General features: G+C 47.0%; 1 protein-coding gene across 1 annotated transcript in view; it reads right to left on the reverse strand.

The window, feature by feature from the left end:
* ALK (ALK receptor tyrosine kinase) overlaps window positions 1-14,016 on the reverse strand; it is a 1,033,821-nt gene that overhangs the window by 442,603 nt on the left and 577,202 nt on the right. Inside the window, exon 4 of the mRNA XM_004377648.3 lies at window positions 10,530-10,731. Within this exon, the coding sequence (XP_004377705.1) occupies window positions 10,530-10,731 (202 nt within the window). The remainder of the gene's footprint in view (window positions 1-10,529; window positions 10,732-14,016) is intronic.

Consider the following 14,016-nt stretch of genomic DNA (forward strand, 5'->3'; position numbering starts at 1 on the left):
CAAGACATGACATTCTGAAGTACAAAGAGAATGGATGGATGAATGGGTGGAGAGGGATAGATGAGTGGGTAGATGGATGGATGAGTGGTAGGTGGATGGATGAATGGGTGGGTGGGTAGATGGATGAATGGATGATTGGGATGAAGGCCCCCTCAGCTTCTAAAAGATCTGGCTTCTCTCAGTCCAGTCTGTATTCTTCTCAACACCCTATGGCTTTGAAAGCTGCAGTCCATTTGGAGAGTGAATAATCTACCAGTGGAGACAGTCACACACATGGCCTTGGACACACCCAGCTACCGCAGCATGGGAGCTGCACAGGCAGGATTAGGCCAGGGTTGGGCTGCCTTGTCACTGCCTGTCTACCCTGTCTATGTATCCTGAGTGGGAGAAAAATGACTCTGCACCCTGCACATAAATCCATCCCACTTCCCCAAGCTTTCTTGTTTACTTTTGTCTTTAGTACTTATTAAATGATTATATAAAGTTATCAGCTAATGTCATCAACCAATTCAAGCTAAGGTGTTTGCCATGATTCTCAATTTTTGATGCTTACCACAGTCCCTGCGGACCTTTCTGAAAGGTCATGCTCATGCCCCTTCTCAAGACTCATAAAATTAGAACCACTTGAGATGGGACTCAGTCATGTGAATCTCATAAAAGTGTGGTTCTGATTTGTACCATCAAAGCTTGAGACCTAGTTATCTAGTGCTGCGATAACAGAAATACCACAAGTGGGTGGCTTTAACAAACAGAAATTTATTTTCTCACAGTTTAGGAGGTCAGAAGTCCAAATTTGGGGTGCCGGCTCAAGGGGAAGTCTTTCTCTCTCTGTCAGCTCTGGGAAAAGGTCCTTGTCTCTTTTCAGCTTCTGTCCTTTGATTCCTTGGCAATCTTCATGTGGTGTGGCATCTATCTTTCCCCATCTCTGCTTACGGCTCTGGGCCAAGTCTTCATGTTTTGTATCTCAAAGGTGATTGGTTTAAAACATTCCCTACACCGATATCGCTTCATTAACGTCACAAAGAAAACCATATTACCAAATGGAATTACATCCACAAGTACAGGAGTTAGGATTTACAACACATATTTTTGGGGGACACGGTTTAATCTGTAACACCTACCATACTGATGGCTTAAAGTCCAGTTCCTCTAGAGAGTTACTTTCAATATTACTACTCAAAGGGATGGAATATAGCAAATCCAGGCATCTTGGCACAGACAGGGGACCTGGTACTTTGAGATCCAGCTTAGAGAACACAGGCGGTCACTCTGAGAATGAGGAATGCGAAGCCCCTAACCCAAGACCTCCTCATGCTTGCTCCTCATGCCCTGAGCGGCTTGGAGGGAGGCCAGGCCTGGCCAGTTAGAGACACCCTGGGGAGGAGAGCACTCTTAGTGCCTGCCCTCTGTTAGCTGCTTTGCATGTTCTCTAATTTAATCCTCACAACACCCTCTGAGGCGGGACAGTTGTTGCCATTTTGCAGAAAAGAAAGTCGAGGTTCACAGAGAGTCAGTGACTTGCCCGAGCTCACATGGTGTGTGGGGCTACCTCCCAGAGTGCCAGCACCCCGAGTCCCAGGACCACCCTGTGCTCAGAGAACTCTGGGCTGCATGACTGTTGCTGTGCCAGGGTAGCCGGGAAATATGCCCCTGACAAGCCTGGGCTGTGAGTTTTCAACTTTTAAAAATTACCTTTAAAGCCATTGAGTGGATCTCCCTTTTCAGTATAAATCACCTGGACATTAAAGCCCTTATTGTATATTTATTAGTGTGTGATTTAGACCAAGGAAGAAAAGGGAGAAGCTGACACTATGAATGACTTTGAAAGTGAGAAAAAGCTGAGTCTGAAATTAAATCATTGTGACACTGCCACTCGAGGGCATCAATTTCAATAAATGATCACCTTTTTTATTCCTGATCCCCTTTATCATGCAGGCAGGATGTGAGGAGGACTTTGGCTGCAGATGCTGCATGCCATCGGCCTCTGACTTCCCCGTGCTGGCCTGGCTCACCACATTGCCCCTGGACGACCAAGGTTAAAGCCCCACCACAGCCTGGGGAAAGCAATCAGACCTCTTTTCAGAAGCAAATGCCTTGTGGCATCTTTCCACAGATGCCCTGAGACCATCCCTAGCTCAGCCTGCTGGAATGTGCTCCTCCAGTCTACTTACAGTGAAACTCAGGGTTCCGTGCGTTAGTGCTTGTACCGGGTACCCTCCTCTTTGGCAGTGGTGGCTCAGTGACAGAATTTTGGTCTTCTGTGTAGAAGTCTCGAGTTATAGTCCCAGTCTATACACCTCATGCGCAGCCACCACCCATCTGTCAGTGGAGGCTTGTATGTTGCTATGATGATGAACAGGTTTCAGCAGAGCTTCCAGACTAAGATGAACTAGGAAGAAAGGCCTGGCAATCTACGTCTGCAAATCAGCTAATGAAAACTCTCATGGATCACAGTGGTCCTATCCATAACTGATCATGGGGATGGTACAGGACTGGGCAGCATTTCTTTCTGTTGTGCATGGGGTCACCCAGAGTTGGGAGCTGACTCAAAAGCAGCTAATAACACAAGGGGGTATCCTCCTCTTTACCAGTCCCGGCGGGCCCAAAGAGCAGAAAAACAGGGTGGGACGAATTATTTCCTGCTATCCCATTCCAGGCTGATATCCTGAGATGGGAGTTGCTGGTTTTGCAGGGCTGGAGCCAGGGCTGGAGGAGGGGCACAAAGGGAGAGGAGGCGGAATCTCCACCTAGAAGGTAAGAAACTGCGTTGTCCCGTAACCGTGCTTCAAACGAGTGCTAGAACCAGGACGGAAATCACATCTCGCGATACCCGTAAATCAGTATTTTCTCGTATTAAAGTACTCCGGCACATCGCCTGTTAAAATCGTTACTGGTTATTAAAGCTAGGATCTTTGGTCAGAACTGATTGGCTTAAATAAACACGGCAGCCATGTGGGGACTCAGCATGGACCTGGGTTCTTCCTCACCCTGGAGGAAGGCTGCAGATGTTAGTCTGAGGGCGGAGGTTTGAAGTTCCTGAGGGCGGAGGTTTGAAGTTCCTGAGGGCGGAGGTTTGAAGTTCCTAAGTGCTCCGCTGGACAGACAGAAGGAAGCGTGGGGTGGGGGGGGGGGGGGGGGGTGGGGGCGCGGCTCAGAAACGCCAACATGGAGACAGGATGGCTCTGCAGAAATGTGCAGTTTGACTGCGGTCACATCACATCACGCCTGAGGCCTCTGTTGCCCCATCAGGAGGCGATTGAACTCAAGCCTCTTCTGGGTCTAGGGGCTGAGTTCCCGTGGAAAGGTGAGGCTTTGCACCCGGAGAATTGTATCTCTCCGCCCCCGCCATCTGAAATGAACCTTGTTTGTGTTGTGAAATGCCCCTAACAGCTTATCTTAGGTCAAGCCTGAGTATTACCAAATCCTGTAGATTTAAAACATCTTTTCAAGTATTAGTAATTCAAATGATTGGCAACTTCTATCCCCTCAGGGCCCAATTCTTCCCTTGCACGCTGTGTAGCTCTGGTCACACATAATAAAGTCCCCAGACACTTCGGCTGCAGGAGAGAGACGTGAGCTCAGAGAGAAGAGGACTCGTGATGGGAAGGGAGCCCAGGGCGTTGCTCCTAAAGCCTCCTATGGTCGAAACACCACCAGCCCTCAAGCTTGTGTTCCTGTGTCCAGGATTGCACTGAATTCACACAGCCAATTGCTCATGGATTGATTTTTCTCGAGTGTTGCTTTCAGCATCGTGGCAGTGCGGTGCAGTAGGGAACGTAGCAGGCAGACCAGGAGTGGGCTGTCAGCTAGCTCTGCCCAACAGTGTTCTCAGTTCAGCCTCATGCTGTCTGTGGGCCTTAATGGAAAGACATCTGTACCAGCTTGTGTTGTTGATATTTCACTTGTGTCTTTCTTACTGGACTGGCGATTGCTTTTTTTTTTTTTTTAAATTGTATTGTGCTTTAGGTGAAAATTATACAGCTCAAGTTAGTTTCTCATTAAAAAATTTATGCACATATTGTTTTTGTGACATCCACTGCAGTCCCTGCAATGTGACAGCACTCTCGTCTTTCCACCCAGGGAGCCCTGTGTATATTCACCCAGTTTTCCTGTCCCTTCCTGCCTTTTTCTTTTGTTTTTGGGCAGCAGTTGCCCATTTTGGCCTCGTATATTTGATTGAACTAAGAAGCACCTTCCTCCTGTGTGTTATTGTTTGTTTTCTAGGCCTGCCAAATCTTTGTCTAAAAAGTGGGCTTCGGCATAAAACCAAACGAGACTAAATGGGCACACCAGCCCAGGGGCAAGGACAAGAAGACAGGAGGAGACAGAAAAGCTGGTGCTGGGAACCCAAGCCCAAGAAGGGGAGAGTGTTGACATGTCATGGAGTTGGCAACCAATGTCACAAAACAGTATGTGTATTAATTGTTTAATGAGAAACTTATTTGCTCAGTAAACCTTCATCCAAAGTATGAAAACAAACAAACAAACAAACAAACACAAAACAAAGCGTGGGCTTCAGGAATGGCTTCATTCTGAGTTAGCAGGGTATACAGGGGCCATAGTCTTGGGGGTTTCTCTAGTCTCTGTCAGACCAGTAAGTCTGGTCTTTTTTTGTAAATTTGAATTTTGTTCTACATTTTTCTCCCTCTCTGTCCAGAACTCTCTACTGTGATCCCTGTCAGAGCGGTCAGTGGTGGTAGCCAGGCACCATCTAGTTCTTCTGGGCTTAGGCTGGTGGAGTCTCTGGTTAATTTGGTCCTTTGAACTAATATTTTCCTTGTGTCTCTGATTTGCTTCATTCTCCTTTGCTCTGGATGGGATGGAACCAGTAGATGTATCTTAGATGGTTGCTTGCAAGCTTTTAAGACCCAGACACTACTCACCAAAGTAGGATATAGAACATTTTCTTTATGAACGAACTGTATTATGCCAATTGGCCTAGATATCCCACAAGGCTACGGTCCTCAGCCCTCAGTCCCAGCAACTCTGTCCCTCAAGAATGTGTCTAGGAAGCGTCTATGACTTTGCCTTGGTCAAGTTGTGCTGATTCCTCTATACTGTGTGTTGTCTTTCCCTTCACAAAGTTGATACTTGTCTATTATCTAGTTAGTAATTTGCCCGCCCCTCCCCTCCCCACCCTTCGAACCATCAAAGAATGTTTTTTTCCTCTGTGTGAAGCTTTTCTTGAGTTATTTATAGTAGTGATCTCATACAACATTTGTCTTTTTGTGACTGACTTATTTCATTCAGCGTAATGCCCTCCAGATTCATCTATATTGTGAGATGTTTTGTGGATTCATCATTGCTCTTTATCCTTGCATAGTACTCCATTGTGTGTATGTTCCATAGTTTGTTTATCCATTCATCTGTTAATGGGCATTTAGGTTGTTTCCATCTTTTTGCTATTGTGAAGAGTGTTGCCATGAACATGGGTGTGCCTATGTCTATTCGTGTGACGGCTCTTATTTCTCTAGGATATATTCCTAGGAGTGGGATTGCTGGATCCTATGGTATTTCGATTTCTATATCTTTAAGGAGGTACCATATCATTTTCCATTTTACACTCCCACCAGCAGTGTTTAAGAGTTCCAATCTCCTTGCAACCCCTCCAACATTTATTATTTTCTGTTTTTTTTCTGGCCATTCCTTGAAAGTAGTGACCATGTCGTCTTCAGGTGTGTATTCCCAGCACCTATTACATGGGACTAGGAAGAAAGGCATGGCAATCTACTTCTGAACATTAGCCAGTAAAAACCCTATGGATCACAACAGAATATTGTCAGATATAGGGCTGGAGGATGAGCCCCATAGGTTGGAAAGCACCTAAAACACAGTGGCCACAACAATGGACTTGAGCATACCAAAGATTGTGAAAATGGCACAGGACCAGGCAATGTTTCATTCTGTTGTACATGGGGTCGCCATGAGTCGGAGCCCACTGAATCACAACTAACAACAACTTGACACAGGGGCACTCAGTCCGTGTTTGTTAAAGGAAAGGATGAACTGAACAGGATCTAGCATTTATTATCTTTCACAGTCCAGGCACGATGTGAACCATTTTCCTTATGTCATCTCACAGCTCGCCATATTAAATACTTATTATCATATTCTTTCAACTCTGGGAACTCGCAGCCTCTGATTTCTAGCTAAGATGTCCTAAGCCTGCTCACATCTGTGGCCAGCCAAGGCTGGGCTCTTTGGCAGACCTAGTTTCTCTGCTAACTGGCCTGTGGCTGTTCTGGCTGCAGATTAGCAGCCGAGCACTCATCTGTTGGTCGCCTGGGAGACACCTGCCAAGGCCAGGCCACCTCGGCAGGCGTGCCAGCTCATGCTTTGAGATTCGTTAGGCCCCACAGGCTCTGCTGCGATCCTGGTGACTAGGAAGGGGGCAGCTGCTGTGACTCCCTGAGCTGCCTTCCTCCACCTCCCAGCACTTCCAAACAGGTGGCTGGCTGCTCTGCTGATGGTGTGTGCCAGCCAGCACAGTGCAGTCACGACTCGGTAGTTTCCGGGGGATTTGGTGTCTGCTTTGTCATTCCTCAGCGCACTCCTCTGAGTCAGGCTCTACCCAGCTGACTTGTTACAACTTCCACCCTTGTTACAAACACCGAGTGCTGTTTTCCTAATGGTCCCCAAACCACCATCTTCAGTTATGAGAGGAAGCCAGCCCTGTTTGTAATCATCACAGTCATCAGTACCAGGGTATCACTGTGTCCCCCTTGTCCTCAGAGCCCCGTGCTGCTGAAGTCATCTGTGACATTAAAGGGAATGAGCATTCAGTGAGGCAAACTGCAACGTATCTTAAAACCAAAGGGTTCTTGAGACTGGCATGGCCTCATGACAGAGAGCAGATGAGTCTCAATCCCTTGTGATCCCAGATTCGGAGCAGAGCAAAGCAGCTTTGAGTATTAATTAGTGACCTCGTACCTTTGCATCATGCTCAGAGTATGCAAAGCCTTCACCGCTTTATTGCATTGACCCTCACAACAACAAGTGGGCAGGGCAGGCATCATCATCCCCACTTTGCCGATAGGGAAACTGAGACTTGGGAGGGGATGGGATTTGTCTGAAGTCATACAGCTCATTCATGGAACATCACTGGTAGAGGAACTGGTCTTATACATCCATAGGACAGAGTAGAACTGCCCCATAGGGTTTCCAAGGCTGTAATCTTTACGGAAGCAGACTGCCACATCTTTCTCCCACAGAGTGGCTGGTGGGTTTGAACCACCAACCTTTCATTAGCACCTGAGCACTTAACCACTGTACCACTAGGGCTCTTCTCTATGGCTCTAACATATGGAAAGTACTCAATAAGTGATGTTCATTGTACTGACTACTGAATGGTAAAGTAGGACTTGAGTTCAGGGCTTCTGATTTCCAGCACAGTGATCTTGTTGCTGCACTGCCTGCCTAATTGTTCTCTTCCAGCAGTGGCTAAAACTAGCATGAAGTCAGGCTGGCTAGGTTCAGACTGCCTCAACCCTGCCTAGGCAGTGACCATGGGCAAGTGTCGTATGACCTCACTGAGTTTGTCCTTCTGCAAAATGCAAGAGAATAATAACAGCACTGCTTCATTGTGTTGTGAGTATTAAGAAATGCATGTAAAGTGAGCAGCAGTGACTGGCTAGCACATCTAGCAAGTGCTTAATAAACGTTAGTGGTAGTTATTATTACTCAAGGGTAAGGACTGGACCTTATACTCTTTGTGATCCCAGGACTTAGGACAGTGATTGGCACATACAAATGAACCAAGGACCCAAGACACTTGCCTACCAAAACTGAAACTCATTATGTGACCCAGAGCAAGTCCCTTCCCCTTTCTGGGCCTTAGTCTCCCCACCTGTAAGCTGAGGGAGTGAACCAGGTAAATCCCAAGGTTCTTCCCAGCTCTAAAATGCTCCATTTAACTCAGTGGTCTCAATGGGAGTGATTTTGACCCCAAGGGGACAGTTTGTAATGTTGGGAGACAGTTTTGGTTGTCACATCTGAGGTAGTTAGATATAGGCCAGAAAGGCTAGTGAGGATTCTACAATGCACAGGACAGCCCCCTACAACAAAGAACTACCAGCCCCGAATGCCATTAGTGCTGAAGCTGAGAAACCCTGGTCTAACTCTACACAAACACGCGTAGCTCTTTGATTTGTTGGGCAAGTGCTTTGTGTCCTGCAGATTGCCAAGATGGAGAGGGAGCAGGGTTCCTTGATGCAGTGAGCCAGCTATTGATTGTCCCTTTAGCTGCCACCGTCCACCCTCGCCACGCTGATCTTGTTGGGGGAGGGGGCAGGCTGGCGCAGGCATCTTTTAATTTGGCAGTGAAATCACTCCTGCTCATAACTCTCAGACAGGGACGGCTCTGCCAGGGCTGGGGGAGAACAACTCTGTGCCCGGGACACATAGAGCCCAGGCTTGTGGATTCAGGGCCACCCCAAGCAAAGCTGCCACATTGCTGGATTTGCCTCAGCACCTCTGGCTCCCTTTCTGCTGCCTCAAGTCACCCTCTCCAGAAGGCAGAGCAAGTCCTCTGCTGATGCCCTTGAGATTGGTGGCCATGCAGCCTGGAGAGGAAGTTCCTGGCTACCCACACCACGAGGGTCTTGGTCTCCTAGTTCTTACCACACGGGAAGTGAGGCTGCCCCCAGCTCACTTGTCTCGAGGCTCTAAAGGGTCAACATCACCTCTTTTAGCAAGGTTCCTTTACTTCTATTTTGTCTTTCCCAAAGCCACCCCTTCCCCCAGTTCTCGCTGTGGGTTTCCTGGAAAGAGTGTGAATGAGGAACGGGGAGCCCTGCAGTCCAGTTTGGGGCATGTCACTACTTACTTCCTCTCTGCCTCAGTTTTCTCATCTGTTACATGGGAACTCACTTTACAGTCGTGAGCACAGGGAAATAGAGAAGGGGAAACACCTTGCAACCCCCCATGGCTAGTTCCACCTGAGGAGTCACTATCATCTTCTTGACTGCTCTTCAGGGTACTGGCATACAGGAGAGCTAGAATCCCTCTGGCACCTGTCCTCTCATACTCAGGCACATTTCAGCCTGCCATTCAAGGGCATCCCACACTCTACTTCCTGGCACCACAACGGATTGCCTGAAGACTAGCAAGCAGGAGCAGTACTCCCTGGTTCAGCTAGGCTTGGTGAGGTAGGAGGGATGTTGAAAGCATAAGTCAGAATACACAGCTCATGAAGCTGGGCAAACACCTATAGGGTGGCCCCATCACCAAAGCTACCACCAGCCCTGCCCCTGGCTGGGTGGCCTTACCAACTGAGCTTCTCATGAGAAAAGGAGGCTGTGCTGGAAGGAGGGTTGGCCCCAGAGGGCTGCTCACCCCAAACTGTGAGCAGCTCAAAGCTCTGACCTTCCTGATTTCTGGTGAGCAGAGCAAGAGACACTTGGCAACTGGGCCCTCCTAGCCAGCCCAAAGAGGCACTTCAGATGCAAGGAGATGCAGATAAGCTCAGGTCTGGGGAGACCATCCTTCTGAAGCTAAGATTTTATTCCTGCTGGAATTGCAGCAGTTTATAGTTCTTTTAAGCACAACTAAATACAGGCAGATCAGTAGGAAGAAAGGGAGAGACGACTTTTGAGAAATTACTAAAGGGGCCATACCACATTACTGGAAAAGCATGGGCAGAGTTTCCCCCAGCACTCCACAGGGGTGGAGGGTGGGTAGCAGTCATCATTCAGGTGGGACCCCTCTGAAAAGGTATTTTTTCTTATAGAAAAGCTAGAATTTGGGATCTTTCTCCTGTAAACATGCCACAAAGAAGGATCCCTCACCCCTGACTATTATAAAGTAATCAGATCTGGTGTCCCTTAAAAACTGGGGTCTTGGGGCAGTATTTACACTTATGGAATGAGGAGGGGGCAGGCACAGAGATGCCCTGGCTCATGTTTCTAGTGTCACTATTTCTAGATGTCCTACAGATCACTAAGTAAACAAGTGCGTATCTCCAGGAAGCTTAGAGGATTTTACTGACATGGGTGCTGGGTGTGGCTTCAGTGTTGTGTAATGCTTGGAGGCTCTAGGAGCAACGTCTCTTCAAATAGCTACTGAACTGATACTGAGTGGCATCTGCTTTGGAGTCCACAGTCCTGTAGGACCTGTGTGGGTAGCCACAATGTGTTGTCCTTTCCCTTCCTGCCCAAGTTCTGCTGGTAAAACCCAGTTTCCAGCATATTAAATTACTTTAATTTCTGCCTTTAACACTCCCCTTGGCTGTTTCCTTCTTGGCTCTGTCTGGCCTTTGGGAAATGAATATCTTCAACACCCATTCATTAAATGCCCGCTCTAACAGCTGGTCCTCTGCCCTCTGGAAAGACTGCCAGCCAGGCGGTCAGAGAGACCCACAGATCAATGCCCAAGACACTACCCAGGGAATATTAGCAGCAATAGCTCAATCAGGACCCTACCTATTAAAAGACCATTGTGCGTTTTAAGTAGACATCTCAGACTCTGAAAATTTGCAGCCAAAAGACAAATCGCCTTTTATAAAATCGATCTTGGGCCTGGGGAAGACTTACCCATGCTTCCCCGGACTGGGCACCAGGAGGATCTCTCGTCCAGCCTCATTGTGGGGCAGCAGCTGGGCTGCGTACCTCCCGGAGGGCTGCAGGTGCCTATGCACCGCCACGGCCAGCGTGCAGTGCTCACTGCTGCTCCGCATCCATGGGCTCAGGATGGTGTGCTTAGAGTTTGCTGAGGTGTTGAGAAGGAGGAAGGAGCCTGGAGAGAGACAGGAAAAGTGATTCTGAAAATGTGTCCAGTTAGGAGAGCCAGCAGCAGCCCTGTGGCAAGATTTAGAGGCCCCAGCACTACAGTGCTGCCTGAGGAAGGCTCTCTCCCACTGTGTGCACAAGCCTAACTCTTTACCCTCTGTCTTTTTCTTTGTAAAAAGTATAACCTGAGGCAGGAGGGTGGTGGCTGGGGGCATGGGCTTCATTCACAGTCAGGCAGACCTTGGTTCCCACCTTACTTAGCTCCACCGCTTACTAGCTCTGTGCCCTTGAGACTCTAGTTCTTCATCTATAAAATGGGGATACAAATATCAATTTCAAAGTGTGCTTGTGAAGATTATGTGAAATAATGTATGGGAGTATTTCACACAGTTTTTGGCAGAGAAGCACCCAATAAATCATCAGTTATTTGATTTAGACTGACTGTCTTCTATGTTAGAGATAACAGCTCATAGATCCTTTACCAGCCAGTAAGCACAATTGACAAAGTCCCATGGGAAACATGTGAAGAATAGGGGGTATGACCTAAACCCCAAAGAGTGACCAGAGTGAGAAACTCAACTGAGGCACTAAGACATTCCTATAGATTTGGATACTGGTCTAGGGGACAGGCTGAAGAGAGTCAGTGCCTCCATAAGTATGTTCAGTGGAGCCAGAGCATCAGTGACATCTTGTAAACATATGTACAGTATATCTCTACATCCTGCAAGCTAGGACATGTGGGGCATCTCGAGCCACTCTACAGGCTACAGTTGAAATCAGATCTGACCTTAGATATCCACACCACATTCAACCAACTTGGGGCTCAATTTGCATCTGCTGAACAATCCAGAGTTCCCTGGGCATGTATGTTGGCTCTAGGCTCTCAAATAGTTATGATGATTAGTTCAAGGTTCTTTGAGAGGTAGGTGGTTTGGAGGGGAATCATTTGGGTCACTTATAATGCAGTGGTTAAGAGCATGGGTTCTGCGCCTTCGCTTACTGGTGGAGTGACCCTAAGCTTTAACTTGCTTAGGTTTCAGTTTCCTTGTTCATGAAATGGGGTGAGAAGGGTCGGCTGAACTCGTTAATCTCTAAGATACATTTCAACTCTTTGAGTGTATGAGTCATGTGAATTTGCAACTGGTCTCCACAAAGAAAACACTACAAATCCCCCTGGAGCCATGCCTGTGGCAGAGTTTTCCTCTGGGGCAAGCCAACCCTAATTCCAGTAGCACAGGCAAAATGACCTACAAGAAATCTACATTCATGGGGATTACTGTCAGTGTAAAAGTACAGCACTGTTTTATTGTTCCAGGCATTCCCCCGATGCATTAATTTTACTTGCACTTCTGCATTGAAGCTTTGGACCATTAGATACTGCTTATTTTGCAGCTGAAGCCTATTTCAGCAAGATCCTTGACTTCCCTCATGGGAACCATCTAATGAATGGTCAGTCTTCTTAAACAACCCCCAGCATTTCAAATTAGTCTCCTTCTGCTGATAACCCAATTTACCAAATAGGCAAATGAACTAGCAGCCTGCATAAAGAATGATGCAGATGAAAGAAGGTGAATTCCTACCAGAAGTAAAGCATTTTCCATGGAGATGGTATTGTGCCAGGAATTGGAGATTTGCAACATTCTGAAAGTAGGTAAATGTGACTTACAGTTATAATCAGGATGAATTCAGTGCAGTACTGCTCTGGATCAGGGACATGGGGAGCAGTACTGGAAACTGAACTTTCTGTAATTTTTGGGAAGTTGGCATGGTATAGGGGCATTTAGAAAGTGCTCTACAGCCCTCAGCAAATCCTCTACAGTATTACTCTGTTTTACTCTGCAGAAAATGTTCCTCTCATGGGCACAGAGGCAGAGGAAAGTATATAGAAGCAGACTCAAAATTGGAAAGGAGTTAAAGATCATCTAATACAACCCCCTAACTTTTCTAGAGAAACAGAATGGAGGTCAGGATGGGGAAATGACTTGTCCAAAGTCTTAGTTGCAAAGTCAAGACCAGACTCCAGGTCTCTGGACTCCAAGTTCAATGCTCTTTCCCTTGTATCTTTTCTCATTAACCTACTGTGTTCTTTAGCCTAAAATATAATCAGTCTACCTCGTGGCCAGGTTGTGTAGCTCAAGAATTCAGAGGCTGGGGGAAGGGAGAAAGAGGGGCAGATGGACACCAGACCAAATTGATTTGTCCTCTTGCTTTCTTACTCCTTTTTGCCCTCAAATTTCATTTACTGGATGCCTATTTTGAGCAAATATCCAAGCACTGACTCTACCCTGGGGACACAGATATGAACCAGACACAATTCTGGCCTCCAAGGAATTCCAGACCCAGTAGGGGTGAGGGGATGTCTTCGGATAACTATAACAAGCAGTAGAGGTTATAAAGCCATAAGGCACGTACAGGTAAGTACTTGAAGCCTAAGAAAGGAGACATTAGGTCCAGTTGAGAAGGTTCATAAAGGAGATGAACTTTTAGCCTGGTCCAAAAGGGAGGGAAAACCAAAGAAATTTGCAGACCCAGTCCTACAGGAATGGAAGTGAAGCTTGTAAAGGCCTAGAGGTGGAAATCAGTGAGTGTGGAGTCTGGTTGCAGAATGGGCTGCAGAGTTTAGTTACAGAGTGGGATGCATGAAGAGAAAACTGAGAAAGGTTGGGTTGGTAGGTTGTGGGATTGGACAATAAAGTGCATTTAATTCCTAACTAAAGATTATCAACTTTATTTTGTGGACAATGAGGAGCTAGCAAAGTTTCTTGAGCAGGGTAGTAATATCATCACAGGGGTGCTTCAAGAAGATTAATCTGGTGTGGTAGGGGAAGGGGACATCAGTGTTGAGCTAACTGCATCCTACACAGCAGTCCACACCAGGACAAAGATGTGACTAAATGCAAATACGAGGTTTTGGGTATGTTACCACTGTAAACAAGGGTGCCATGTTGGGGGACAGACTCTGGCACTGACTGGGGTTTCCAATACTGTTAGTGTGTATCTGTCCAGAGCAGGTGAGGGCTCAGGAATCATTTCTGGGGACAGAGTCTTGTTCCAGACTCTTTTGGAGCATGATCTGGGCTTAGGATGAAGCCAGTCGAATGTCTTGAGAGAGAATTTTCACATAAGGGAGCAGAAACTGCACTGGTCTAAGATGTTTTCAAGTTGGTAGAAAGTTGAGTTGGAACCAGCGGTTTTTTTGAGCTATTGAAGGAAAGAATGTACACAAAATGAAGGATGTGGCCCCCTTCTTCTCAGAAAAATTTATGTATGTGCACGTGTGTGAGAGCATGTT

This window comes from Trichechus manatus, unplaced genomic scaffold, assembly GCF_000243295.1.
Source record: "Trichechus manatus latirostris isolate Lorelei unplaced genomic scaffold, TriManLat1.0 scaffold00052, whole genome shotgun sequence".
NCBI lineage: Eukaryota > Metazoa > Chordata > Mammalia > Sirenia > Trichechidae > Trichechus > Trichechus manatus.